This window comes from Astyanax mexicanus, chromosome 15 (genome assembly GCF_023375975.1).
Source record: "Astyanax mexicanus isolate ESR-SI-001 chromosome 15, AstMex3_surface, whole genome shotgun sequence".
Taxonomy (NCBI): domain Eukaryota; kingdom Metazoa; phylum Chordata; class Actinopteri; order Characiformes; family Acestrorhamphidae; genus Astyanax; species Astyanax mexicanus.
In genome coordinates, this window is record NC_064422.1 from 28,794,725 (window position 1) to 28,822,722 (window position 27,998).

Genomic DNA, 27,998 nt, shown 5'->3' on the forward strand with positions numbered 1-27,998 from the left:
ACAAACCATTTAATAAATTAAATAAATCAAATAAAATCCGTTCGTTGACATTTTTTGGAGAAAACAGAAAAAAGATTGTGACAAATATATGTGTATTTTATCTCTAAAATGTCTTTATGAACCTGAATGCTAATAAAACGCGGAACTGTCAGTGGACATGGATCCCGAAGAAAATGTATTTTTGCCTGAGAGATTAAATGTAAATTAAGAACTCAAACACGCTCTACATGCTCCGTTCGAAACATGGTGTTGGAGTCAACTATTTACCAACAGCGGCATCATCAGGATTCGTCTTCTACACCCTCCTCGTCCCATCCAAATACAGCCCCCCCCCCCTCTCTTTTTCTTTCTGCCTCTCAGTCTGTATCTCTCCTTCTGTCTCGCTGTCTGTTCCCTCCGCCTCTTTCCCTTCATTTCCTTCTCTCTCTCACATCGTCTCTTATCTGTCTCTGTTTTTTCTCTCTTTCTTTCCCTCATTGTCTCTGTATGATCAGACTATGATCTTGCAGGAGTAGCGCATCTTCACGCACCTCTGATGGAAGAAGGATGAGTGGAGTGGGTATGAGTGGAGTGGTTGGGGTAGTTCATGAGCGCCCTTCACTAGACCCATCATCAATCTGCAATTCGAAAACGAGCTGACATGGATATGTACGACATTTTGGGGTCGGTGCTATCTACAGGCGAACTTGTTCATTTTGGGTTCTTGTATGGAGCGCATGACTGACGGCGCACTAAAGAAGGAGGGTGTACTCTAAGAAATATCAGCTAGTTCTGAAAAAGTGAAATAAAACTAACCAACTAAAAGCATGAGCTCCTATTTCGTCAGTTCTATCTTCAGCAAACTAAAAGGAAATGACTCGCTTCGCCCCAGCTACTATGAGGTGTCTGGCTACGCGGGGGATGTGGGGGGCAGGCCGTCTGTACTTTATGGACACAGCGCAGAATCTGCTGTCCACCACGCTGCGCAGTTCCAGGACCTTTACTCTTTTGGCGCATCGCCTTATATTCACGCGCACGCCTCTCACACCCAGAGCGCAGGACCGTACGCAGAGCCTAGCGGAGACCTGCTGGAGCACGACAGGTCTAATGGACAAAACCTTTACCCTCTTCCGGACCCGAATCTAAGCCAGCAGTTCGGAGACTGCGGGTTGAAGGCGAGCTGCCTGAGCGATGGCCTGGAGAGCGCAGCCGTGTATCCAGCCGAGTTGTACCCCTGGATGAGACCCCAAGGTGAGATCCCTGCTTCTGAAGACACTTAGACAGACTGTATAGTCGCTTATTACCCCCAATTACGTTTTATGACACGTGAAATTGGGCGCTATGACCAGAGATTGGCAGCAATTCCATTTGTTAGTTCTGTTCAGCCCCGGAAGCACAGTTGAATTCAGTTTGTGCTTCTATAAAAAGTTTCAGCTCAGTTTTACCCCTGGGTGAACCGCTACAATAATATTCTGAATGGTAGAGCTTCTTTACTCTCCAGGAGGCCCTAATCTGACTGTGGGACTGTCTATAAAGCTTTACTACATATTTGTTACGTTTAATAGCACGGGGTAGGCGTTAGAACTGAAGGGAATAATTCATTAATTTACACTACTTTGAATAATTGTGCTATACGGTTATTTAAGCGATGTATTTAAATATCTTCTTTCGTGTTCATAAATAACAATATTTTTAAATAGACGTGTGACTGTGAATAACCCGTTTAAATAGGTTTAAATATTTTTCACTTTATCTAAATGTAAATATATACTATATATTTCTTCACACTCCAATACAAACATACTGTTTATGGAACCAAACGTGGCTCTTCTGCGGCATCGCTCAAAGAACCTTAAACAGTGTATATTCTCAGCTACAGCACTTTATGGGGGTTCCTTTAATCCCATTTAGACTTGAGTTCTGATGATTACATCTTCATATTATTTCTCACAGCGCAATCACTGATTTTATATTGTCAGTAAAACGATTGTCCTGAAACTATAAAAAAATCTACTCACAAGAGATTACCCATCAGTACAACCTTTAACAACCAATGTAAGCATCCATAGGGTTCTCTAAATTGTCATCTATAGAAGCATTAAAGAATTTAGGTTTTAGGGACACCAAAATAGTTCGGTAGTAATATTATTTGGACCTAACAGTGTTTTAATCTCAGTCTGCAAAGTTATCTCAATTTTTGTTAGCTTCACTGATTGAGTGATTGAAAAAAGAGCCACTTCCGCATGATTTTAAGTTGCTCCTTAAGTCTAACAGTACTCTAACAGTGAAGTTAATGTTTTATCTCCTATACCTGTATTGGGGGGTTTATCACAGGTTATGTTTCTATTTTCATGTGGAGAGAAGTGAAAATTGAAAAAACTCGAATACATCACCTTCAAAACACCCGTGTGTGTGTTTATATATACAGCTCTGGAACAAAATTAAGAGACCACTTAAGTTTCTGACTATTAAAATGTTATTATTTCTGTTATTATAAAAAATTACATTGTTATTTTATTCTATAAACTATGGACAACATAAATAAAATATTGTCATTTAGAGTATCTATTAGCATAAATGAGAAATCGCTGAAATAACAAAAAAAAGATACAGAGCTTTCAGACCACAAATAATGCAAAGAAAACAAGTTCATATTCATAAAGTTTTAAGAGTTCAGAAATCAATATTTGGTGGAATAACCCTGGTTTTTACAGGGTTTTTATGCATCTTGGCATGTTCTCCTCCACTTACACACTGTTTTTAAATAACTTTATGCCACTCCAGGTGCAAACATTCAAGCAGTTCAGGTCATCTTCCTCTTGACTATATTCCAGAAGTTTTCAATTTGGTAAAATCAAAGAAACTCATCATTTTTAAGTGGTCTCTTATTGTTTTCCAGAGTTGTATGTGTGTATATATATATATATATATATATATATATATATATATATATATATATATATATATATATATATATATATATATATATATATATAATGCTTGGTTGAACCAATGTTTAATTGAACCATTATCTACCCCTCAGGTGGGGGGAGGAGGCGAGGCAGACAGACGTACAGCCGCTTCCAGACGTTGGAGCTGGAAAAGGAGTTTCTGTACCGGCCCTACCTGAGCCGCAGGAGGCGAGCGGAGGTGTCGCGTGGACTCGCGCTGACAGAGAGACAGGTGAAGATTTGGTTTCAAAACAGGAGGATGAAGTGGAAGAAGGAGAACAACAGAGATAAGTTCCCCAGCAGCAGAGATGAGCAAGAGGAAGTCGAAAAACAGTGGTGCCAGCGCGCAGAGGACACTGCAACCCACATAGCTGAAAAGAAGGAAACGCCACTTTAAGAAAATGAATGTCAAAGACAAGATGTGACGTGTATATATATATATATATATATATATATATATATATATATATATATATATATATATATATATATATATATATATATATATATATATACTTACCAGATTACTTGACTGGACAGTTTCTTAAAAGAAAGGATCAGATTTTTGGCACTGTAGGACACTGTTGTTATTTGTTATTAAAGACATACAATCATTTTCATGACACAGTTACAAGTTGTATTAGCAGTATAGTATGTATATTGCTATATAAGTGATAAGCGATTTCGGCACTAATGACAGCGTATCTGACAATTGTGTCGAAAATTTTCGGGAAAATGTGGTTTTAAAACGGTTTAATTTGTGAAATTGCCATGTAATGCAATGTAATTATACCGTAGCAATATAATGTAGTAGGACATTGTATTTGAGACATGTAACCTTCTGCCTCCTCTACCTTATATACATATATATATATAAGGGAGTGGAGAGGTGAACAATCCCCTGATGAGGGAATGATTAATCAAACTGTGTGTAAACCCACCCAATGTGTCCTGCTTCAAACGCGAACGTTTATTTAATTGTTATTTAATTGTCTGCAGTAATAGGTGTACGTGAAATGGTACAATAAAAAACATGAAAAAATACGTTGTGCAAAGACTGTTGATATTGTGTTCATGTCAAAATCATATACAGATACGAATCATGTAAATTCAGTGCATTAATTTTGAGGACACATTATGAAACGTTTCCACTACTGAGCACTAGTGCAGCTGCTCTTTCAAGGACATACTGAAGCCTTAATGCTTTCCTTGAATTATAAAAATAAATATTAATGTGAGAATGGATAAATAAATGGTCAGGGCATGTAAACTGTCTCTTATAATCTGTTGTTCATTTTGTGGTAAAGTGAAAAGATAGTTAGTGTGGTACCTGGTAACGAGGTATCTTCTGTTTTCAGTAGCATCACAAGCGAGTAATGTTAATATTAATATTATTATTAATAATAACAATAACAACAATAACAACCATAATAATAATAATAACAACCATAATAATAATGAAAACAATAATAATAATAATAATAATAATAATAACAACCATAATAATAATAATAATAATAATAATAATAATAATAATAATAATAATAATAATAATAAGAAGAAGAAGAAGAAGAAGAAGAAGAAGAAGAAGAAGAAGAAGAATTAAATTCAAAATATTTCAATAGATTAATTCAAGTCAAGTCAAGTCAAGTAGTTTTATTGTCAGTACTGCTTATGTACAGGACATACAGAGGATAGAAATTACGTTTCTATCCTACCCAAAGTTACAGCAAAAAAAAGTAACGCAATAGTTGACTTTAATACAACGAAATAATATTATATAATTCTTCTCAGAATTACAGTGGATAGTATAGTATAACAGCATATATTAAATGTCTGTCTGTGCCTGAAAGATAGAGAGAAAATATTTTCTGAGCCTCATTATGTTAGATATAGGACAATTGGACAAGAGAACTGTATAACAGGAACTGTGCTTTTTCCTGTGATGTTGTGTGTACTTTAATAAACTGCAGTAAAGTTCTGACATTAATGCATACATTGATGTGCTAGTTTGATGTAATTGAATAAGGGGTTATTTTGATGTATATGGAAACAGTGGATAGTCAGTGGGTATGAAAGTGAAGTGCTATAATACCCCATACTTTCTGTGATTACTAACATAAAGAGAGTAATGATTAATCAGACACATGTGGAAGTCCACTGCTGTCCTGCTTAACGTAGTCCACACCCTGCTTGATGTATATGGAAGCACCTGATTGTTGTTAAATTGTCCTTTTATTGTCTGCACTTAGGAGTGTACGTGAAAAGGGTACAATAAAAATCCCTTTTGTGTGAATTGTTTTTCTTTTCTCTCTTCCTTCCTACTGTCAGCTCCTTTTCCGGTTGTAAGGAGGGGGTTTGTCCTCAGAGGAAAGGGCACCAATCCTGACACACCGGTTGGTACATAACACTTTTACCGATTACAGTCTCATTTACTTTAGCATATAATCATGGATTACACTTCCAGTAAATATCTCAGGACATACTCATCAGAAACCATTGGAGCTTTACACGCATGTGGAGTGTCTGAAAAAAGCAGGGTAAGTTTTAGTGATTTCGGTACTAATGACAGCACAATCATGTAATCTGACGTTTGGTTGATCGTGTCGGAAAGTCTTAAACGGTTAAGATTTGTAAATTTGCCATTTAATGCAAAGTCTTTCAAATCTGATTTTAATTGCCTTGTAATTAAATTTTTAATCACATTGTAATGTCTTATAAATGCAGTGACGTAGATTTCAATAGTTTTAGAAGACAAAAGGCAAACAATACATTTATTTCAGTAGACAGTAGACAAAGTATACACTGATTTTACATTTTGTAATGAATGTTTGTGTTTCTCGTATACTCTCAAAATGATTAAAAAAAGTGTTAGGGTCAACAAACGAACATCAGAATAATATTTTTCCAGCTATGAAAGATGAAGAAGTAAAATATTGTATTGTGACACTGCAGCTTGAGTATGAAACGCTTAAACATCACTTATCTGTATTTAAAATATAGAGGCCTTTTGATAATACTAAAGGTTAGTATTTACTTTAATTGGTCTAATTACCATGAACACATTTTTGTAGGGCACAAAACTCGTTGTCATTATTTCACTTAAAAATAGTCAGATATTTTAGATATAACCTCTAAAAGCAAGAATATAACATAATTTAATTAAATTCTTTTTTCACTTTCGCTAAATAAACCTAAAAATAAATAACTTGACAATTCATCTTTATTGAACAAAACATTTACAGACTATTAAGAAAGTAGAGGGTTATTACCATTAATATGATTGTTAGAATAAATAGAAATATCCTCGCTACATACAGTGAGTACAGCAATAATATCGTTAAATTACGACTGCTTTTCTATGTAGGTGCTGTTCACTTTTAACACTTTTCAAAATATACATTTATTTCAGAAACACATTTAACAAAATCACGGATGTTGTGTCATAAAATACGGGGTCTGAAGAAATTCAACATTTTCTATTCATTTTATTTTTCAATTCTCAAATAAAATAAATACATTCTCATCGTTATCGTGACAAATGAAAAACGAAACCAGCTGCTATACTTCAAATTTAAATTGTCTATTTTTAGTTTACATAATAATAATACAATATAGTAACAATTTCGAAGCTCTAAAAATCTGTACCAATATAAAAATAAGGGAATACAACAGTATAATACGTATATGATCATAAACATAAATAAATACATAATAATAAAAATATATTAGAAATAAAAATAGTTTATATTTTGTGTTATTTTATACAAGAACTGGTTAAGAAGTATTACTTTTTTCTTCGTTTTTATTCTATTTTTTTTAGCTGTGTTGCGTAGTTTAGAAAAGTTTTTCTTTTTCGCTAAAAAATAAATAAATAAATATAATTATTACAAAAGTAAGTATAATTATATATATATATATATATATATATATATATATATATATATATATATATATATATATATATATATATATATATATATATATATATATAATTTATATATAATTTATTCACATTTACACAGACTTGTATCCATCGGTTTACTCTATAAGTTAAGGATAAAGAGGCCAGAGAGGCATTTATGAGTGTTTTATTTTTTGAAGATTGTACTTTTCTGTGTTTTAAATAGAGTGGAGGTTAAATTGTCATCGTAATCTGAAATTACAAACATTGCGGTTATCAAATTATGTTTTACTGTTCCGATCTACATGTAATATTTAAAGAAAACACTTTCATAAGCCTGCTAAGAGTCTACGTGTCGTTTTTAGTATTTTACGCTGGCCTGTATGTTTTGACCAACAGGACATTGCCTTATTTTGGGAGTCTCTGTGATAACCTGTGGGTCGCTTTTGGGTTATTCGGTTTTATTGCCCCAATAAATGTCGGAAATAAGTGTTTACTCTTACAGGAAGTCATTGTATCCGAAAAGAATGTTTAGTGCTATAAAAGGTTTTACACTGTCCGTTTGTCTATGTCTGTTGTGTACCAGTCTGCTCATCCGGCTCAAAAAGGCAATTAAAAGGATAAACCAGCACTTCCTTTCCCTTAATTGGTCGTTTCATTTTTAAACGAAGCCTAGTTTAAATTGGAGTTCTAAACGGTTTCGTCTTCTAGCTCGTTAGGGAGGTATAGAGCTAAAATAAAGAGCTAAAATGTGTATTATGTGTGGTTCCAATGTCACACGTCTTTACAGTAAAACATTTCAGATTATCAGCATGTGTAAAAGTGTAAAACGGGAGAGAACAGGGGGAAACGTTTCTAGATGACAACAGAATCGTTCCATCTTTCCTTTTTTTAACGAAAAAAGATGGCGTCTTCCAGGCTACTGCTAGGGAAAAGCAATAAACTCCCAGTTGTTTATGAAAATTTACAACTTTGTGGTAGAAGTTTATGTGTGGCTGTGGCCTGTGATTGGCTGGGCGCGGTCACGTGGTCAGCTCCCTGTGAACATGAACTTTTTATGATTTCCCAAGTGGTTATAATGCAGCATTCTTTTGGTCAGGGCGCAGTCAGTAACACCTCTGTCTTTCTCTGCGTTGTTAATATTAAGCAACATACATTTAACTTTTAAGTGATCGAGCGAAGTGTGAAGGTGGATGAAGCCACATCTCCAACGCAGCGCTAGTAAAGATCACCCTTAGAGAAAAAGGGTGGATCAAAAGTCATTGACGCTGGACTACCCTTTTTGTTTCGTTTACTTGCCGTTTTTATTTGACGTACTGGATCACTGGGTTACACACGAGGACTCGGAGAATCGATGAGATTGCCTGATTCATGTGGAAAATCCGACATACTGCCGTAGAACGCAAAAAGGTAGGACCCACTGTGTTCCTTATGATGCTAACCAGTGCGTGTGTGTTTTATGTAACCCACGAGAATGATAGGCCTGCTATGTTGGGCAGGCATGCCTAGTGTAAAGACACTGTCATATTGGAGGCTAACCAAGGAACGACTGCAGTGAAGTGATCTTAGATTATATTTTAGACTTTAAAGCTGATTCCAGGTCCAATTACGATTACACTGAATGCTAATTTGTTTGAACAGTGGATAGCCAGGGGGTCGTTGGATGTTCGTGGTTGAATCTAGGACTATATCGCCTAGATATTATTCAGCGAGTCCTTCGATAAACGAGTCTAGAGGAGCTAAAGTGAAAATTATTCTAAATAGGCTGTTTGTGATTGTAAACACCCGAAGACATTGCTCCGGTATGATACGGCAGTGAACTGTGCTTGGACAGTAGTTTAAACTTTATAATAGATTATGATAGAGTTTGAAAGAAAAGGTCAGTCTGGTCGGTGGACTGTACAATTTACTTGGATTTTTAATATCTTTACCGTAAACCCAGGTTTTCAATAAAAAAATATGAATCATCCCTTGAAGCCGAATGGCTGCGACTATTTGTTGTCATTTAGAGACTGTTGTGTAGGTCTTTTTTTTTTTGGTATTTTTATAGATTTTTAATTTTTTCTTTTTGAAGAAATTAAGTAGTTTGCTACTGTTGTTCTAATGTCATTTTAAACATTTCCCCGCAGTGAGCCAGCAGTAGTAGCATTTGAGGATTAAGGCATTTCAGATATTATCCTCCGTATCTTGCTGTTACGATAGCTTTTGCAAAGATGTGCCAATCCTTTTGTTTTTAATCATACATAGATTCAAAGGAATTGGGTTTAGGTGATTATTCTATTGATTGATTGTTCATTAATTACACGTTCAGGTATTTTATATACTTTATTTCTGAAGCCCTGACTGACGGTGTTTTTATGATTTTTAAATAGAAATTGATGTGCATTTCTGGGCTTTGTAAAATACACATAAACCAGGAAAAAGCCACTATTGTAATGGCGCAGTTTTTCTGATTTCTTGCTCTGGGATGCCATCTAGTGACGAAAAAACTAAGCCGAATGACGATGCTAGTGACCATTGCTTATAAATATAGATGGGTTTTGTCAACATCCTTCTGAGTTTGATTTCGTTGGATTTGTAGTCATGTGGATTTGCAGGCCTGTTTGTTGTGGGACAATGGAATACAGATTAGACAACACTGATAAAACTTTCTAAGAAGTAATGTTTTGTTCAATTATGCTTCCCTCATCGGCCTCTTTGTTTTTGTGTGATTTGATTTTTAGGCATCATTTTTAAGACCTACATTTTATACTACAGTAGGTAACCCCCTCTATATGTGCAATTCGTTAGTCTTAGCTGTAGTGCCATTTAGGATATTAGGACAACAATGCTTTCCTCTATTTCTAGTTAACTGACATTGCACAATGCGCTATTTGGTTTTAATCCCATATGATGCCAGCAAAACGTTGTTTTATTTGGTGTTGGCCAGTTGTAACATTAGTTTACCTACACGAATACACACTTATGAAATCTTAGTCGCACCCTACTTTACAGAAACGAAAAAGATACAGGGATGAAAGAGGTAAGACTCTAGTGAGGAAACATTTATTATACAATGTACGTTTTATACGGAAAGCACGGGCCTTGTTATTGTGAGTTTCAAAACCCAATTACCTATTTAAACTCCCGCTGCACAATCCACTCATATGAGACCTAGGAGATCATGGTATTTTTTAGGCAAATTCGTCAATAGTTAACGTTGTGTGATTTGTATTTTCGTTTGAATATTTTTTTAAGTAAATATCTAGACTTAAATTCATATGTTGGAAAAAATGGTTTAACTTGATGATCAATTATTTTAATGACCCTTAAATGGATTAAGCTATCGAATTCCAATGTCAGTGCTCTCAACTGCTTCTATTGGGTATCAGTCTGCTTGAAGGTCATTCTGCTTTACTTTCAGGTTCTAAATTCTCCTACCTGGGTACATGCACAACTTTGATATTTGATTTTCCTGCTACATAAACTTTTATTTACATTTTCGTTGATGTACACTTTCAATCTGATTTGTTTTTCTCCCCAATTTATTTACAATTGCATAAGTGAAGGTTTACGCTGATAGGGTGTATATATAAACTATAATAATATTGTTTATATTTTAATATATTTTTTTTAATATAGCAATGCCCATATCCAGTGTTTAGAAAAAGAAATCACGGGACTCTGGTGCTGTTGGTAATTGGTTTTTCATACTGTAAATGTCCACACGAACACCACGCGGTTGAGATTAATGGTGGTTATCAGTGATTTTTTTATGTGCTTTTCTTCGTTATTTAGATTTAAAAGTTGTACATCGGTATATTTTAACGCATTCTTAAAGAAAAACTTTGCGGGACATCAGCAGAAGTGTTAATGGAATAGATATCAAATATTATAAAAACCCAGTTTGAGTCCCAAGAAAGTCTCACGTCTATTGTGTATTTTTCTCTATGTTAGTTAATATAACTAGAATCTCCTAAATCAGAGAGGTTTTATATGCCTTGGGGATTCCATCCCATGCAACAAGAGCTCCCCCTCCCTAAAACGCTCTTCTGACAGAGATGCTCACGATTGGCCAGACCATGATCAGCTGGTGCGTCTCCGAGCGCGCTCACATTGGCACCTCGCCACCCCCCCTCCGGCTAAAACCAAACCACAGATAAAGTAATGGCAAAGCACACTTGGACTATAAAACACAACAAATCATAAACCCTCGGACAAGAACCGTGGCCACCCAATGAGTTCCTACTTCGTCAACTCAACTTTCCCCGTGTCTCTGCCCGGGGGACAGGAGTCTTTTTTGGGTCAGATCCCGTTATATTCCTCTGGATATACGGACTCTTTAAGGCACTACCCGAGTGCTGCGTTCGGATCCACCAATGTACAGAAAGAGGTGTACACGCCCTCGTACTACCAGCAGGCTGCGGGTGTTTTCGGGAGGAATGGCACGGGCGCATGCGACTACACCGCTGACCGCGCGTGTGCTCTCGGAGGGCTGGAGGACTCGCTGGTGCTGAGCCAGGAGCAATGCAAGACAGACTGCACCGAGCAGAGCTCAGACAGATACTCTTACAGTGAAGACAAGCCGTGCGCACCGGTCTACCCGTGGATGCAGAGAATGAACTCATGTAACGGTAAGAACTTAACTTGATTTTTTTGCCTCACACAGGTGCAATTAAGAAACATTTACTGTGGAAATTGGCATAGAAAGAACTTTTGAGATTATTAGCATGTATAACTAATGTGTTGGTGTTTGTTATCTATGCTCGTTCATTTTCGCATAGCCCAATTATTAGATGCAGAATGTCAATTTCCTGCATTATTTCACTAGCATATAGTCTATACAAACCTGAAATCTTTCATTTTCTATAATTTACGTCTTTTGTCAGTAAATATTTTCTCAGACACTTTTGAAATCAATAATGCGCAAAAAACTTTTGTTTGCCAATGAGACACAAAAAATAAGGATACTACAGCTATTAGTTCTACTGCTGTTAATTTTAGTTAATGTTCATGTTAGTAATAATCACAATGCAGTTTTCATTGCAACTATTGTATGTGTGTATTCCTAAATGTCCTTCTAAATGCTCTTCTTTTCCCTTTTTTGACAGGCATTCCTGGCAACACTGGCCGCAGGGGTCGTCAGACCTACACTCGCTTTCAGACTCTCGAGCTAGAGAAGGAGTTTCATTTTAACAGATATTTGACCAGAAGACGCAGAATCGAGATCTCGCACGCACTTTGTCTGACAGAGCGGCAAATAAAGATTTGGTTCCAGAATCGTAGAATGAAGTGGAAGAAGGAGAACAAAGTGATGAACTCTGCAAAGGCCAGCGAGGAAGAGGATGATGGCAAGGCGGGATAGACTTTAATAGATATGCAGATATGCTAAATCGTACAAGCAAGTCCAGCATTTTCACCCCCCCTTCACAGTGTGTAGCCTGTAGTATTCCCATGTAGATGTATAAAATGTACCCAACAGAAAGCAGCTACCTTTTTAAGGCTTTTTTGAAACGCGAAAGCTACAAACAGAGACCATCAGACGGCTTTGTGGTTCCAAACCAGGCATCTTTATTATTCTCAGTAATGGTTGAGTTGGGGAAAAAACGGGACAGTTCGGCCACCAAATGTGTTTTTTCTGCTTCTAGGCCAGTTTTATTACCTGGTAGAAAACGAATGGCTACATTTCCAGTACCGTTATTTTCACCTTCTTTTACAGTGACCTAAAAAAACGATGGGGGAGTAAGGGTTGAAGAGGGATAAGCTGTGGTTTAAAACTGATGTGTTTAAATGCTCGCTCTCATGCTTAATTTATTTCGTTCGTCACGTTTTGTGTATGTGAATGCACTAAGAACAATGCATTAGTGAACTTTGTTAGCAATGCCTTTTTGTCAATAAAATAAATGTTTAACAATGTTTATCTTTTGTGTGTTTGTGTTTGATGCCAATTTCTGCGAAGATTCAAATTAAATATTACCATTTGTATGTATTACTGTTATAAATACAGCAGGTCTACTGAACCCTTTATAAACATTTAAGGTGTCACGAACACAATATGGATTGCTTGGTTTTGCTGGCCATAGAAGACAAACACGTAAAATAATTTTACATAGAGTTTTCTCGTACTGTTTAACTGTACCATTATTAGAGGTTGCTGTGGGGCTGTCACGTTTGACGCCTTAAAATTGGCTTCTTATATGTTTTCTATTAAGATGAAATGCACAAAGGATACATAAACTCTTACCTACACAATTTAGCTTTTCTGACGATTAAACTAAAAATATCATAAGACGCATGCTTTAATTTATAATTGTATCTACTTCTTAAGCGGTGTGAAACTGAATGCAAAGGGTTGTGCAGGTGTTTGGGCAGTTTTCAGTTCTCCCAGTAGGTGACGCCCTCTGCTAACATGGGATGCGGCGCGCAACGGGGAGGCACCGCTGAGTTGAATCTAACGATCATCATTTCGTCATCATTTGTAAGCACAGAGCATGAATTACCTCTTGAAGTCATCAGAGAGAATTTACGACTGGTCAACAAAGGCACGTGACGCCTTAACGCGCTCCCATATTTGGCCGCATACATGGCAAAAACGAAGTACAGTGCATTGCTATAATTCATTTTCCATCATAAATTGTGCTGCGCGGGATTTTAACGACCGGGACCTGCTCATCAAGACCTTTTTAGAAATCTCCAAATGAGCTCTTATTTTCTAAACTCCTTTTCAGGGCGCTATCCAAATGGGTCCGACTATCAGTTACTAAATTATGGGACTAACGGCGCTATGAACGGCTCTTACAGGGACTCCACGGGCATGCACCCCGGCTCTTTCGGGTACACCTACAATGGAATAGACCTCAGCGTAAACCGCTCCAACAACAGCGACCATTTCGGTAGCGTTGGGGAGAGCGGCCGCGCTTTCCAGAGCCCCGGCGGGGACGCACGGTATAGGCAGACGAGCTGCTCGCTGGCATCTCCGGAGCAGTTACCCTGCGCTAACAGCGAGAGCTTGAGTCTCAAAGGCTCCTCTCCTGTGTCTGAGCAGAGCACAACCGGGGGCAACAGCAGGCTCACCGGCAGCAGCGGCGGCAGTCTCGCGAGTACCAACAGCACACACTTCGTGGAAACGGACGTCGAGACGAACGTGGTCTCGGAGCCAGAAGAAGGCACGCAGACGACCAACCCCAACCCCCGCGCGCAGAAACAAGAAACGGTGGCCACATCGACCACGGCGCCCGGAGACGGGCAAACGCCGCAGATATTCCCCTGGATGAGGAAACTTCACATTAGTCACGGTAGTAAATATTTCTGCTGCTCTGATTTACGCGCGGCGAAAGGGTCCAGAATAAATCTGCCTTCCAATCGAAAAGTCATAAAACGAGAGTCATAAAATGATCGTTAAAATCACTGATGCGAAATGATGCTAAATATGTGGATTAGATAAACAATCTGATGCAGCAATGGAATAATTGGGCTTTTTGACATTTACCTTCAGAGTTAATACGACATTAATCTAGAGAGGATTGGAAAAGATAGTACTTTCAATAGATAGGTTAAATGTCATATATATATATTTGACACAACCTTTGCTGATAAAATATTTGCAGAAAAATACTGTTATGGTGGATTTTTGCTTCCATAGGTTTAATAAAAAAATCTTTAAAAAATTAACTTTATGGTGTTTCTTATCTTTTTCACCTCTGTCTATGCCATAGATATGACTGGACCTGATGGGAAACGAGCTCGAACTGCCTACACTCGCTACCAGACGCTAGAGCTGGAGAAAGAGTTTCATTTCAATAGGTATCTGACCCGGAGGAGGAGGATAGAGATAGCCCACGCACTATGCCTCACCGAAAGGCAGATTAAAATTTGGTTCCAGAATCGGAGAATGAAGTGGAAAAAGGACAATAAACTGAAAAGCATGAGTTTGGCCACGGCAGGAAGTGCTTTCCAAAACTGACCACAGTTGAAATTATCCGACTACTGTTGTAGCATTGCACCTTTTTTCCTGCTTGGCATTATCAGGCATCCGATTTCTCTGTGTATCTGGTGTAAACTCGAAAGTTGTCAGCCGTTGAATATTGCTATCCCATAGGCTATAGGCTATTGGTAGCCTGGTTACAGCTTCCATAAAATATGTAAATGCAACTTAACAAGTTTATACTTTCGTGGATGAAAGCATGTTCCATGTAAGCTTTCTGTGTGCAGCTCCACACGTGTAACAGGAATATTGTACATTAACAACGCGCACTACCTATGTCAGAAGCTATAGCCAGAAAAAAATACAAACAACTTTGTTGTACTCTTATGACCTTGTATAGAATTGTCAATGTAGACCGTTTTCCATTTTGCAGGACATTTATGCTTGTGCCGCGTTTATTCAGTTCTTGCTTAGAATAGAATAGTCAGGTTGCGAAAAAAATTCTCTATATTCGCACTTAGTCTACAATTGAGTATTTTATGTTGCATTTAACCATTTTGGGGCTCGTAAAAAATGTTCCATAATTGATGAAACTCTGTTTGATGTCCGATCGTGACCAATATTTTATTTGTACAATGTGAGTGGTGAACGTTGCGTATTAAAAGCTGAGTTTAAGTATTTGCTGTCAGTTTATTCCTTCTGTGTCTTAAAACAATGATTTGTTTTTATAATTTGGAAAAGAAATAATAATAAAGTTTCTTTCACTCTTATGGTGTGTAAGTGTTTGCTTACCTATTTGACCTGTAGGACCAGGGACAAGTAGCGGTGGTTCAAGTTTAAAACCGCTTCTCTCCTTCCAAGTGTCCACATCTTGCTCAGGATCGTTTTACAATTACGGCATGTTGGCCATACTGAAGTACAATAGTTTAAATAAATATAACCTTGGCTAATGGAGCTCTAGAGCGAAAATATTTAGTTCCACTTTATTTTGTCTATACCTGTTCTTTTGTACAATACTCAATTTTAATTGTAATGAATTATAAAGAGATCTCAAACGTTCACACGGGAGGTTTCCACAGAACTTGCATTGTAAAGATTATTAAGCCTATAGTAATTTACATTATACTGGTCAACTTAGAGGAACAGTCGCTCATAGACATGGACTGTCTATAAAATATTGCATAAATAATCTGATATAAAAAAAATAAACTTTACTACCTCCAGTGATTTCCTCGCGAAGTCCAGTCTATAACCTGGCCTCGTAGTTATCTCTAGCGCTTAAAAAAAGTCACGTGAGGTCCATAAAGTTAGTTTTATGGTTTTGGGGGTTGACAATGTGTGACATAATTCACATTCTTGAATGAAAGTGACGGTTTGACTGCTTCAGCGGGATTCTAAAGGTTGTGGACGGCGTGTGGGGTGTTCTTGTAGTCAGTCACCTTAGGCAGTCATAATATCCTACACACTGACATGGCTGGTAACTGTTATTTTTCTCTCTTGGCTTTGGACAAGACCGAGAAACAGACTGACAACTCAGAGTAAGTTTTTCTTTCGTCTGTATTTGCATTTCATTAATTGTTTCCGATTGTGTGGTGCGATCATAATTAGGCCGCCGTATTTTTAGGAGACGTAATTGAACTAATACTCCGTGGGGCTATGTTTTATTACTGTACCTACCTAACCCATTTACAATACTGCACGATGTGTTAAATAGTAATGTGCAAATATTCTTGTTAAATCTCTTCTGTCATTAATATATTAAAAAAACTTCACTGTAAGCTAATTTTAATGCAATTCAAGTGACACCATGTTACCTAACGCAGACTTGTCCTTTGCGATAAATCAGACGCTAAATTTTACTAACTAAAACAGTAAAAAAAATGGACGCTGAGACAGCTTATTTTTGTTAAGACTTTTTAAATTGGTTTTAAAATGTATGGCTGGTAGAAGATATAGGCAGCATATTACATCTGTAGTTTGGTAAAGGCCTGTAAAAGTGAATGAAAGTGAAAACATGAAGCAATTGCAACAAATTCGAGCAATACCCACGTTTTCACGATTCATGACTATTAAAGTCTCATTGTACTATTATAATGTGTTTTGCATATTGATAGGGGTAATCTGTGCGCTTTTCTCATCAATTATTCATTGGGAAGGGATCACTGCGAGGTCAGGAGACTAGTGTTGAACACATGCCTTACCAGCGAGCCACGCTCAATGCCAAGCTGCCAGGACAAGCTATGCAGTCTTCAAAATGCAAAGTCCTATTTTACTACATACTGATCCTGAGGGTTATTAGGAACCTCCTATTTCTTGAATTGCAATATTGGCCCTAATTAAATATAGCATACACTGTCAAGATCGGCGAGATATTTATTATTTCAAGATTCGTTCTCTGTGAGCAAAACAAATGTAGATGTTGATGAATAAATGGGTCTTTACATTACACATACATACATACCACAGCACCTGAAGATGTAAAAATGTTGAAGCTGTTGTAGTGTAGTCTAGACAGAGCTGGTGGCTGCGCTTGCTGTAACGCTGCTTCGTGGCCAGCAGAGCCCGCCTTGCGCCGAGCTCCTAAGCCTTTTCTCCTTCATCTGCCTAGCACGACTCCTTTCGCCCCACAAAACGAGAACGTTCTGCTGCAGTAATACTCCAGCTAATGAAACCTGGAAACTCGAACTGACACAAAACGTATACAAAAAACTCTAACCTATTTCTGGTTTATGGTGAGGTTATAAGGGCAGGATTCAGAATGTGGACAATGGGTGTGCCAAAATGTTCCTACGACTAAAGAACCCAACGGACTTAACTAGAATATACTTAGAGTTTTCCTTAAAATGGTCATAAATATATTTAGCTGCCCTGTAGTTTTCTTTAAAATTAGTTTAGGCTAATAGAATGAGCCATCCCGCTCGGCGCAAGCTAAATGAGACTTGAGTTCATTCTGGGGTCACCCAACGGCGGTATGATTCTCGTTTTATGGCAGGTCACATCACAGATGCCCACACAGGAATGGGGGGTTTTGAGAGCAGTACATTTGCAGAAAAAATATTATCATATTATATTATATTGTCATATTATGTTATATTTATGTTACAGATAATATATGTATATCATGATTTAACAAACACATTCGTATATAACAAACATATTTAAAAGATGATGTATCAGCAGGTTTGCATTAGAACCATATATACATGCAGAAACATGACACATGTTCGATGACACATTTGAATCTTGTAAACTGAAAGCACAGTTAATTAGGAAATGGTATACTAATTTTATATTAATCCGAGCTATCAAGTAGTAATTATATTTTTGTTAGCAAGTACTACTTCTAATAAAACAATAAAATTGACAGTAATAATGCATTTATTTTGCATATTCAGAAGCTTTGACTGTGTAGAACAAACGGAAGGGTGCGGTAGCAGGATGCCGAATGCTGTTGATCAATGATGTCGCGCTTAAGGTTATCTTTAATTTTTCATTCGCAATCGATTGTAATGCGGCCAAAAGCTTCTCTGCTATCTCAAAAGCAGCTTCTTTTCTATCTCTGTTGCGGCGAACACGAAACGCACATCAAGAAAGAAATCTCAGCCTATAAGATACTGTATTTATTGACGGATTTACGCTTTGGACAGTGACGTTCTATAACGATAAGGTGGATAAAGTAAATCGCATGGCTCCAGCGCGCAGAAACTGAGAAAGGTAAAAAGAAACAGATTTTTTTATTTAGTTTAAATTACTATCTATAATCTAATATACATGATATACATTAAAGTGCGGCTTTGCGTATTGATCAGAATAACGAAAAGGCGCCGGTTGTTAATATGGATTAGGACCATTAATTTGACAACGCATACTGCATTAATAGGCTAGGCTATGTTTTGACCAAGGCCCGGTAATGTAAAATGGTACACTATTTTAAGAAAAATATTTTCGTGGGTTGCATATACTTAGGTGCCCACCGGTACACTGTAACAAAGGCATTTTTTAGGGAAGGACATACTTGGATCAGACACATGTTGTTTATTAATTTTTAATGGTTGGGGACATCTGTCATCTATATATACCCTGTAGATCCGAATTTGTGTGAAAGAATTTATTCGCAAATTCGAGTCTTGGGGAGTATGTAGTTGATGTACACGCAGCGTCAATTTGGAAGACTGTCGTTTTGGTATTTTCTGTTCATTTTTCAGTTTCTCTTTTTACCCGAGGCCTAGCCATACTAGATTTGTTGGCTATTTCAACCTATTGGTCAACAATTGCACATAGAAAAACCATACAGTATCTGAAATTGTTCCGAGCTTTCCATAACATTTGGACTGAATAGTACTGAAATACGTGTTAAGGTACAGCTAAACAAACCTTGTTAACAGACAGAGGTGCTTTTGTTGTATGTGGCTGATTTCGCTCCAACAGCATGACAGATCGAGGTTGGGCGTTTGTAGTGAGGGCCCATCCACATAAAACTGAACAGTTGACCTCCTTTTTATTTAAAACGTGTTTCAGTAGTTTGGCTTGTGCGCTGGTTGGCATCGACCATTTTCAGACAAAGCACTGCTGGAGAAACACTTTCTACGATTTTTATTACCCCTCATCTCAATCATATTTTACACAGACCCATGCTTTGCTGTTCAAGCCTTTGTCTTACAGTTAAAATCTAATTACAGCTCTCTTAAATGTATAATATATATTTGTGTATCTGGGTCGAACAGGGTTGGGATCAAGAATATTTTAAGATGAATTTTGTTTTAAGAAGCTTAAGAAATCATTATGTCCTGTTTTGTTTCTATGCAGCATCAAGGCATCAGGTGCTCCAAGGAAACAGTGGTGAGGTAGACACGGAGGACAGTCCGAAGGGAAAGAACAAAAATGAATCAGACCAGGTACATTCCAATGGAATAATTTACAAATAATGTTTTAAAAAGAACGTGGCTCCTAATTCTACTCTAATATATTCTAAAATATATACACACACTGCCCCTAAATTAGAATTCCACATATTGGTACAGCTATCGTCTCTTCCGTCTGCGAAGTCTCTTCCCTCATCATTACCTGATAACAAACACAGAAAATTTGCGTTTGTCTTGGGTCTTAGAAGACGAAATATTTTATACTGAAAAGACTAGTTTACGATACAGGGCGGAGATTCCCAAAGCATCTTATCATAAAGATTTATCTTAAAGAGTCAAGCGAGCAACACACTGAGCACTAGTTAAGGAGATCCTAACACTAAAGTGCTTCTGGGAAAACTGTGCCTAGACTAGTTGTCACAACTGTTTGTACTTTCAGACATTTAGCATGTGCGTAAGCTCTCATGACTGACAGTTTGGTTGCGAGTGTAAAGAACTCCTAACCTGAGTGGAATAAATACACAGACGTCAGTGTAGATGACGGATTGCTACTCAGAGGATTGATGGGAAGTGTCCGTATGCTTATAACTTGTCTGTGCCTATAAACGTTCCTGTAAACAAAAGCGGTCCAGTGCTGAATTCTTATCGGATTACAGAGTTATGACCAGCAACCTAACCATCTGTCCATCTTTGATACCTGGATAATAAATTAAACTTCAGATATTTACAGAGTTTTCCAAATTGTGTAAGACTACCTATACTCGAGACTGGTTGCTCTAGTTAGATATTAACCCTCTGTGTGGCGTGCGTGAGTAAGAGAACAGATGATCAACTTGAGGGATCAAAGGCCTTCGGGACAATAAAGAATTGATCCGAAGACAAGCATAGACATCGGCAGTCTCTCATCTTCCTCCTCAGTAATTACAGTATACTACCAGAAAAAAAACAAAGGACTATTGCAGACCAAAACACTTTGTTCATGGTGACATTAGCTATGCAAAAACTACAGATACTTTGAAGAAAAATAAGCGTGACTAAGAGAAAATCAGCAAGTTAACACTTCCAGCACCTTTAGCTGTTTTGTTGTTGTAAAAAGGAGTTTACATATATTAAATTGGCGCACTAGTCAATTACCAAGTAATATTATAAAACGATTAATAATGATAAAATTATAAAGCTCTATATAACAAAACAGAAATCTTACGATATGGTATAATAATAATAATAATAATAATAATAATAATAATAATAATAATAATAATAATAATAATAATAATAATGTTGATTTTATTTTAATTTAGGTACAGGCTAACGTTCGGATTCCAGAGACAACGGGTACTTACTTAGCTATAATACATACTGCCTTGTCTTTAAGAAAGGGTTTGCTTGGTTGGTTTAAGTCTACCCATGGATGTTTCGTTGTTTGGTCCAAAACGTCAATATGCTTTAAGAGAACATCCTGATCTTGCTTAATTTTTGTTTGATTCGCAGTTCAATTTATATCGATTGCTTACTCTGAGACACAGCACCATTTGCCTCGCTCAGCTTTTACATTGCAGTTCTCTCCTTCCTCTCGGTTCCCTTTCAGTCTAATGGACTAGTATTTCAGCCTGTGCTTCCCGTGCTGTGGCGTTAGAAGTCGGGTACACAGTTTATATTATACTTCTACCTGCCTATTTCGCCTCATGAACATTTGATTTGAAGTTTGTTTTAAATTTATTTAGGACAGAGGTAATGCTTTTCATACTGATCAGTTATGTCTATTCTCTTATTTGCGTCTGTATTCGCTGTAAAATATAATTTTGTTCTGATAAAATAATGTTGTTTGATGTTGATATTTCATGCAAATATTTTAACTAACGTGTTACCTTTTTCAGGCTTTCCCCCCGCGTGACTTTGCACAGAAAATCTCAAGTGGACGGGTTTGTTGGTGAGTAGCAGAGATACACAGCACTGTAAGGATTTTATTGTAATGGGATGAACCACGAAAACAAGAAATCGAAGTATTCCCGTGTTCGAGAATACTCTCCCTATCGTTGATCAACTGAGAGACTAATCGCGGGTCAAATGAAACTTGGTGGCTTTATGAGAGACAGTAACGGCAATGTGCTGTGTAGCCTGATAGTTGAAATCAAGGGTGGTAATAAATTGCCACACAGGACTACATTCTGAATACAGGCTCTGAATACAGGCTTCAGAGACACCGTGGCTCCCAAAAGCAGTGGATCCTTTTGTTCATTCAATGAACAATTAAAACTACATGACTTGACTTGATGTTCTTTTATTGGCATAAAGTAGTAGCCTTCTGTACATTTTAATATACATTATGCATTAATCTTTATATTTAAATTTATATTTTTATGTCCATGTGTTGTCTAAGCTTGTCCGATTTATCCCCCAATGTACATATTGCTAAAAGAACAACGAATAATACTAATTGACTACTAACTATGAATCAAAATTAATGTCGGATGAAAATAAATACTTTACTGTGCACAGTTTCACAATTTAAGTTCAGTGAGAACAGGATATATTAAATGTAGGTCTTGGATATAAATGGTCATTGGTAGAAGAAATAAAAAAATCGTATACTTAGTGCTCACTTTTGGTCATTTAAAGAAGCAGACTATTGAACAGATCTCTGATCACACACTGATCTGTGGTTTGGGGTGATTCCAAAACAACAGCTCTCTCTGATTGGGAAGCTGCACGCACTGAAATAGACTGAGTTTGTGAATGGCGGATATGTCTGGGTGATTTATCACCATATTACTTCAGCAAGAGTTCACCACGAGTTCAGCAGCCTTTGTTTCTGGTTGCCATTTCTTTTTTCTCTTTCGTGTTTGTCCTGGTGTTTTCGTTGCCTTCTCTCGTTGTTTGTCACACTAAATATTGCATGTAATTAAACAGAAATATATGTTTTTAATTATTAATTTATTTTTGTATGTAACTGCTGTATATCTCCGTTATTTAAAGAAATGCATGATACAAAGAGGTTGAGCAATATCTATTTTATGTTGGTTTGTTTGTAAAATTAAATAAAGAATCTGTAATATTTCAACTTCCTAATTTTTTTGGCAGACCTCATTTATGCAACTTGTATTGTGGAAAGTCTATTTAAAGCTTTTGTCGAAGTAATACAAAATCAGCAGTAGAGCGTTTGTTAATTACGTTGATAATGAACGTTGATAAATAAATGTTTTAGTTTTTGTTAGAAATAAATCTGTACATTTCCCGGTTGTATGAAATCAATTTATAATGAATAGGAAAATATCTGATGTCATCAGTTCTAGGCTATTGCTTTCTTAATACCACACAATAAAAACATGTAGTTTTTACACGCCTATTTTATTTTGACATTCGTTCTGAATTAAAAAAATAAAACACTGCAAAAAATATTAATTCAATTAACTATATGAAATGTACAAATATTAATGATTTAAATTATTATGTATTCAAACTAAATGAATGCATGACTGTTTAATTATTTTGTAAGAGAGGCACGCTCCTCGCCGTTTACTCTTGCAGTTGTACAGATGGATTTATGTCTTCCCATTCATACTGTGTGCTTCTCTGACCCTTCAGGTCGCCAGTCAAGAGGCCTCTGGAAGAAAGCGGTCACGTGACCTGAGATGCCAGTGTTTTCTCAGAAGCTCAAACAGCCCCGATGAAACCCTCACAGGCAATGCAGAACGAGTCATACACCATCACCTCCAGTGACTCCTTTCAGGGTGACAGCACATTAGGATATAGTGATACGACAAAATCTTCCCTGTCCATGGCACCTCGGGAAAACCACCAACAAAAGGATGTTTGCTCATTACTTTACCTTGGAAACGACATACCGAATCTCTTAAAGAAAAACAACAAGGACTGTAAGCGGCTCAACATTCGCAGTCAGTTTTTCCAAAGCCAAACAGCATCACCCATTCAACTCTCTGCACCGCCAACAAACAGCTCCTCTCTGCACATCGACAGTATGAGCGCTGCTTTAAAACTGAACCTTACTTCTGACGGCAGGCAGATCTTTCCTTGGATGACAGAGTCCAAGAAAAGATCCAAACAGAAAAGTCCCAACTTCTGCGATACATCTGTTGATGGTGGGTAAAACCGGTTTACTGTAGCCTAGCATTATTAGCTGTATTTAAAACTTTATGCGTAATTTCTTTTGTAATGTTTGAAGCAACGCCATAATTTTCAATTAACATTTAATTCTTTATAGACAGTTCAATATTTAAAGCACAATTTGTTTAAGGAGATGCGAAGAACGTGAAGACGTAACCTTAAAAATTACCTTTGGATATTGCAAATATAGTTGTTTTCTATAACCTTACGTTCAGTCTAAGAATCGCATTTTTGTTTACAGAATTAAGAAGGCACACTCTTAAAACCAACATTTTCCAAGGTTTCTTTCAAACGTTCAGTGGTTTTGTAACTAAAATATCAATTTGATACTATGTTAATTAGTTGTTCTCTGAGACTGAAAACTTAGTTTATGTCAATGTTATTATCATCTGTGTACAGTCTGAACATCAAATTTGCCAGCAGTGTGAGTGTGACATGAACGATGTATTACATTCTAATCTGTATTTTCAAGTAGTAATTGGTGCGTTCTGCTGGTTATATCTGTGCAGCAGGTGGCTCCAAACGGACTCGTACTTCCTACACAAGTGCCCAGTTAGTGGAGCTGGAGAAAGAGTTCCACTTCAACCGCTACCTGTGTAGGCCGCGGCGCCTGGAGATGGCCAACCTGCTAAACCTTACTGAGAGGCAGATCAAGGTCTGGTTCCAGAACAGAAGAATGAAGCATAAGAAAGACAATAAACCAAAAAGAAAACCACCCTCTTCTGTTAAAAACCCTCTATCCGTTGCCAATAATTCTAAATACGCACTTGAACCATCTCCTGAACACACTTGCACAAATTTTCCCAGTGATCTGTTTTGTATGAGCCACGTTCTCCAAAATCACATGGGTTCTTGGTGTCACGCGCAGAAAATTAGACCTACAAACGACCCACGCTCTCCATTTGTAACTGGTGGAGATGGTGTGGTCTTCAGTGAACACGGTTGTTCGACCTATGTGGAGGGTCCTTTTCTAGCACCCCCCGCGTCCCAAACACACCGGTTTAGTTATTTTACACAAATTGCTTCTCAAAATCCGGTTGATCAGGACAAAGCTGCTCTGAATCACAAATCATCGCCCTCCACGTTCCGTAGTGGACAGCGAACACAGCCTCACCTCTGAACCTCCTTCTCACACAAAAAAGTGTTTTATCTGTCTAATGCAATACAAAAAATAAAACGTTATTAAAATATAAATGTTTATATTATTTATACCGTAAGCAGATATACAATACCACACTTCACCACATAATTGTTTATTTAACGTAGTAAACTGCTAAATAAATTAATGTATGGACAAATAAATGTACCATGTGCAAAACTTATCGATTGTAAAACGTTTTTTTTTTCAATATGTTAAATTCTGAAAATAATCAGGAATGTCGTCAAAAAGTGCAGCAAAAGATGTAATATTTAAAGTTTTACAGTTATTTCGTGTAGAGGATTTCTTTAATTGTTTTCAGTTATATATATATATATCGTATCTGTTGCTTGCTTAATCTAATAATTAATGTAGAAATCAATATAAATTATTTGTCGTTTAGTATTTCTGATCTAAGTTTGTGCAGCTTCTTGAAAATCCTTATCCGTTGTGTCTTTCAAAATCATCTAAACTGTAAGTTGAAAGCTTTATCATCCACCAGAACCTGCGCTTCTCCATAAACAGGGAATGGTTAACAGGGACAATTTTTTGTGTAGTCTGGGCCATTGGTCACTACTCTAAATTCGTTCAGACCTAGCTTTATAAGCAGCCCACGTTAGATTGTAATTTCCACATTTATAAAATATATCACATCAACTTGTTCGTTTTTTCAGTTCACGTATGTTTGTCATTAACTGTGTTCATTTAATATATTTTAATCGTACAGTAATTATTCACACATTTGAAGGATTTGGTGCATCACTTGTTTTAGCTTATAACTTATACTGTTTTTACATTTCCCCTTAAATTTACACGATTAATGTGGGAACTGGTTGCAAGAAACTCAAGTGTCTTACACCAACACAGTCCCTGCCTAAATTCGTGCACTTAATGGAAGCAACTGTGTTGATGTAACACCATTCATTCTTTTGCAAGAATTTTCAGCGTTCAAATATAAATTTCAATTTTTCATTTTAACATCCCTGGAGGCGTAAAATAGCCCTCCTGTTGAAAGCAAAGTAAACACGCTGTAAATCAACTATTCTGAATACACTATCCACGAAACAGTGTGCTATTACCTGTTCAGCAGCTAAATGACCAAAGAAAAACGCAGTAAAACCGTAAAACTGTTTCTACTGCTGAGATAAGGGAGCTTCTCTTCAGGCGTGCCCTGTTAACGTGTGCGTTTATCTGACTGATGGGTGGATGCCATTGATGTGTTTGTCATGTAAATAAGAGTGCTTTGATGGACACTAGCTACGCCCAGGTTGCTGCTGTAGGTCGCACGCCATTGGCGCAGGTTTGGTCATGTGACCTGTCACTTGGTTGATATGTAGCCGGATGGAAGTTTTGAGGTTTGACATACTGCTTAGAGGTTGGAGGGCAGTGGGGCAGCACTCATATTGGCGTGTATTTACCCTACTTAGTGTACGACTGCCTGACAATAATAAACAATGAACTCGTACTTAGACTATACAGTTTACAACCGCGGACCGAACCCGTTAAATGCTAAGGTCGGATGCTTCTCTTTGGAACAAGAATACATGCAGGGGGCCTGTGCTAGCGCCAGTAGTTGCATAGCTGAGGGGCGGCCGGTTGGAGGGAACTCATTTACTCCGGCGCTGCATGAAACCCAAGGCATGAGCTATGCGCACCAACCGTCCCAACCATACCACATCAATTTGGACCTTGTTACAACCGGACAGTCCAACTACGGCAAACAGAGCCGCGCGCACTTGGACTATGGTCACCAGAGCATGTTCAGCCAAGGAGAAGACCCCATGTATCTGCAGTCCCCTGGTTTCCCTGTTGTAAATATGGGACCCAGCAGTGGAACACCAAACGAAGGTAACTGCAGGCCAGGATCGCTTACCGTGAGCCAATATTCATCATATCCCTTCGGAGAGAGAGACCAGCATGGTTATGGGGCGTACAGCAAATACTCCAGCCTGATGCACACTGACAACGATTCCAGGAAGAGCCCCAACAACCAAGCACCAACTTTCGACTGGATGAAAGTTAAGAGAAATCCACCCAAAACAGGTCAGTAAATAACTTACATATTTGTTTTTGGAACCTCCTCTTAAAGAGGCCTTCATACTACACATTGAAACTGTGGGCTTGACTGTGGTTATGATCTGTTATATAATAGTCTAATTCTGATAATATTTTGTTTCTTACAGTAAAGGCCGCTGAATATGGAATCCACGGCCAGCAGAACATGATTCGCACCAACTTCACCACAAAGCAGCTCACCGAGCTGGAAAAGGAATTCCACTTCAACAAATACCTAACCAGAGCTCGACGAGTAGAAGTGGCCGCCACTCTCGAGCTAAACGAAACCCAGGTTAAAATTTGGTTTCAGAATCGCAGAATGAAACAGAAAAAACGCGAGAAGGAAGGCACCGTCCCAGTTATTAACCGCGCCGCAGACTCCACAACTGGCAAAAGCCCAAACACTTCCAGTTCCTCATCTCCTGCGGATTCACCAAGCTCGGACCCTGCAACTCCTAACTGACCACAGTCAATGTGGTCAATGCCTATAATGACTATCAGTGTTTTATGCCTTCTTGGCAAACCAACTCAGTTACATGTTCCACGTTTATTTTTGAGGACATCTACATAACTTATTGTTCTTTTATGGACCAAATGTAAAATATTCCATTGCTTTTACTGCTAGTGTTTCTGAAAAAAAAAAAAAAACACATATATTAATTTTGTCATTAAGCTTGCTGCTGCTGAATGTTTCCAAATGCTGAAACATTTGGGTTTAACATGTGATGCAATAACTTTAAAACAAGCAAAAGTCATCTGCCATGGAATGGCAGCCTTGTAATTTGCACTAGAAATGTACTTTGGAGAAAAGGGTTATGTGTTCAGTAATCATCTTGCTTGTGAAATAATAATTGAATAAAAGTTTTTATTTTTATGAAATGAGTTCATCTGTTACTCTCTTAAACACCTGTTTTTAAATATATATATGTATTTTATTTAGAAGAATATGTTTGCTGGATCATGTGCTTTGTAAAGGGGTATTACAATACAATGGGGGTTCATTTAAATCAGTGTTACCCCAGTATGTATAGTTTGACAAGAGGAATGTTGCAGTACACACCGGGTGGCTTCCTATGACCTT

The 27,998-nt window shown here is 37.4% G+C and overlaps 4 protein-coding genes across 8 annotated transcripts; all 4 read left to right on the forward strand.

Moving 5' to 3' along the window:
* Positions 1-351: 351 nt before the first annotated feature.
* On the forward strand, positions 352-3,794 carry hoxb8b (homeobox B8b). Its single transcript, XM_022668910.2, has 2 exons — positions 352-1,230; positions 3,023-3,794. The coding sequence occupies exons 1-2, from the start codon at positions 807-809 to the stop codon at positions 3,325-3,327; spliced, it is 729 nt and encodes a 242-aa protein (XP_022524631.1). The 5' UTR covers positions 352-806; the 3' UTR covers positions 3,328-3,794.
* A 1,514-nt stretch (positions 3,795-5,308) lies between these two features.
* Positions 5,309-27,796, forward strand: hoxb1b (homeobox B1b). Of its 5 annotated transcripts, XM_049464846.1 has the most exons (6): positions 7,812-8,244; positions 19,544-19,632; positions 21,477-21,529; positions 23,185-23,700; positions 26,562-26,905; positions 27,046-27,796. In XM_049464846.1, the coding sequence occupies exons 4-6, from the start codon at positions 23,267-23,269 to the stop codon at positions 27,378-27,380; spliced, it is 1,113 nt and encodes a 370-aa protein (XP_049320803.1). In that variant the 5' UTR covers positions 7,812-8,244; positions 19,544-19,632; positions 21,477-21,529; positions 23,185-23,266; the 3' UTR covers positions 27,381-27,796. The 5 variants fall into 5 exon arrangements, with proteins under 5 accessions (XP_015463874.3, XP_049320802.1, XP_007259182.3 ...); XM_015608388.3 differs by lacking the exons at positions 7,812-8,244; positions 26,562-26,905; positions 27,046-27,796 and adding exons at positions 5,309-5,470; positions 24,234-25,927 and having other exon boundaries at positions 23,185-23,699; XM_049464845.1 differs by lacking the exons at positions 26,562-26,905; positions 27,046-27,796 and adding an exon at positions 24,237-25,927 and having other exon boundaries at positions 7,133-8,244; positions 23,185-23,699.
* hoxb6b (homeobox B6b) lies at positions 8,258-12,731 on the forward strand. The gene is made up of 2 exons (XM_007259125.4): positions 8,258-11,447; positions 11,925-12,731. The coding sequence occupies exons 1-2, from the start codon at positions 11,051-11,053 to the stop codon at positions 12,176-12,178; spliced, it is 651 nt and encodes a 216-aa protein (XP_007259187.1). The 5' UTR covers positions 8,258-11,050; the 3' UTR covers positions 12,179-12,731.
* hoxb5b (homeobox B5b) lies at positions 12,828-15,507 on the forward strand. Its single transcript, XM_007259123.4, has 2 exons — positions 12,828-14,108; positions 14,529-15,507. Exons 1-2 carry the CDS (start codon positions 13,511-13,513, stop codon positions 14,774-14,776), a joined length of 846 nt encoding a protein of 281 aa, XP_007259185.2. The 5' UTR covers positions 12,828-13,510; the 3' UTR covers positions 14,777-15,507.
* Positions 27,797-27,998: the final 202 nt, after the last annotated feature.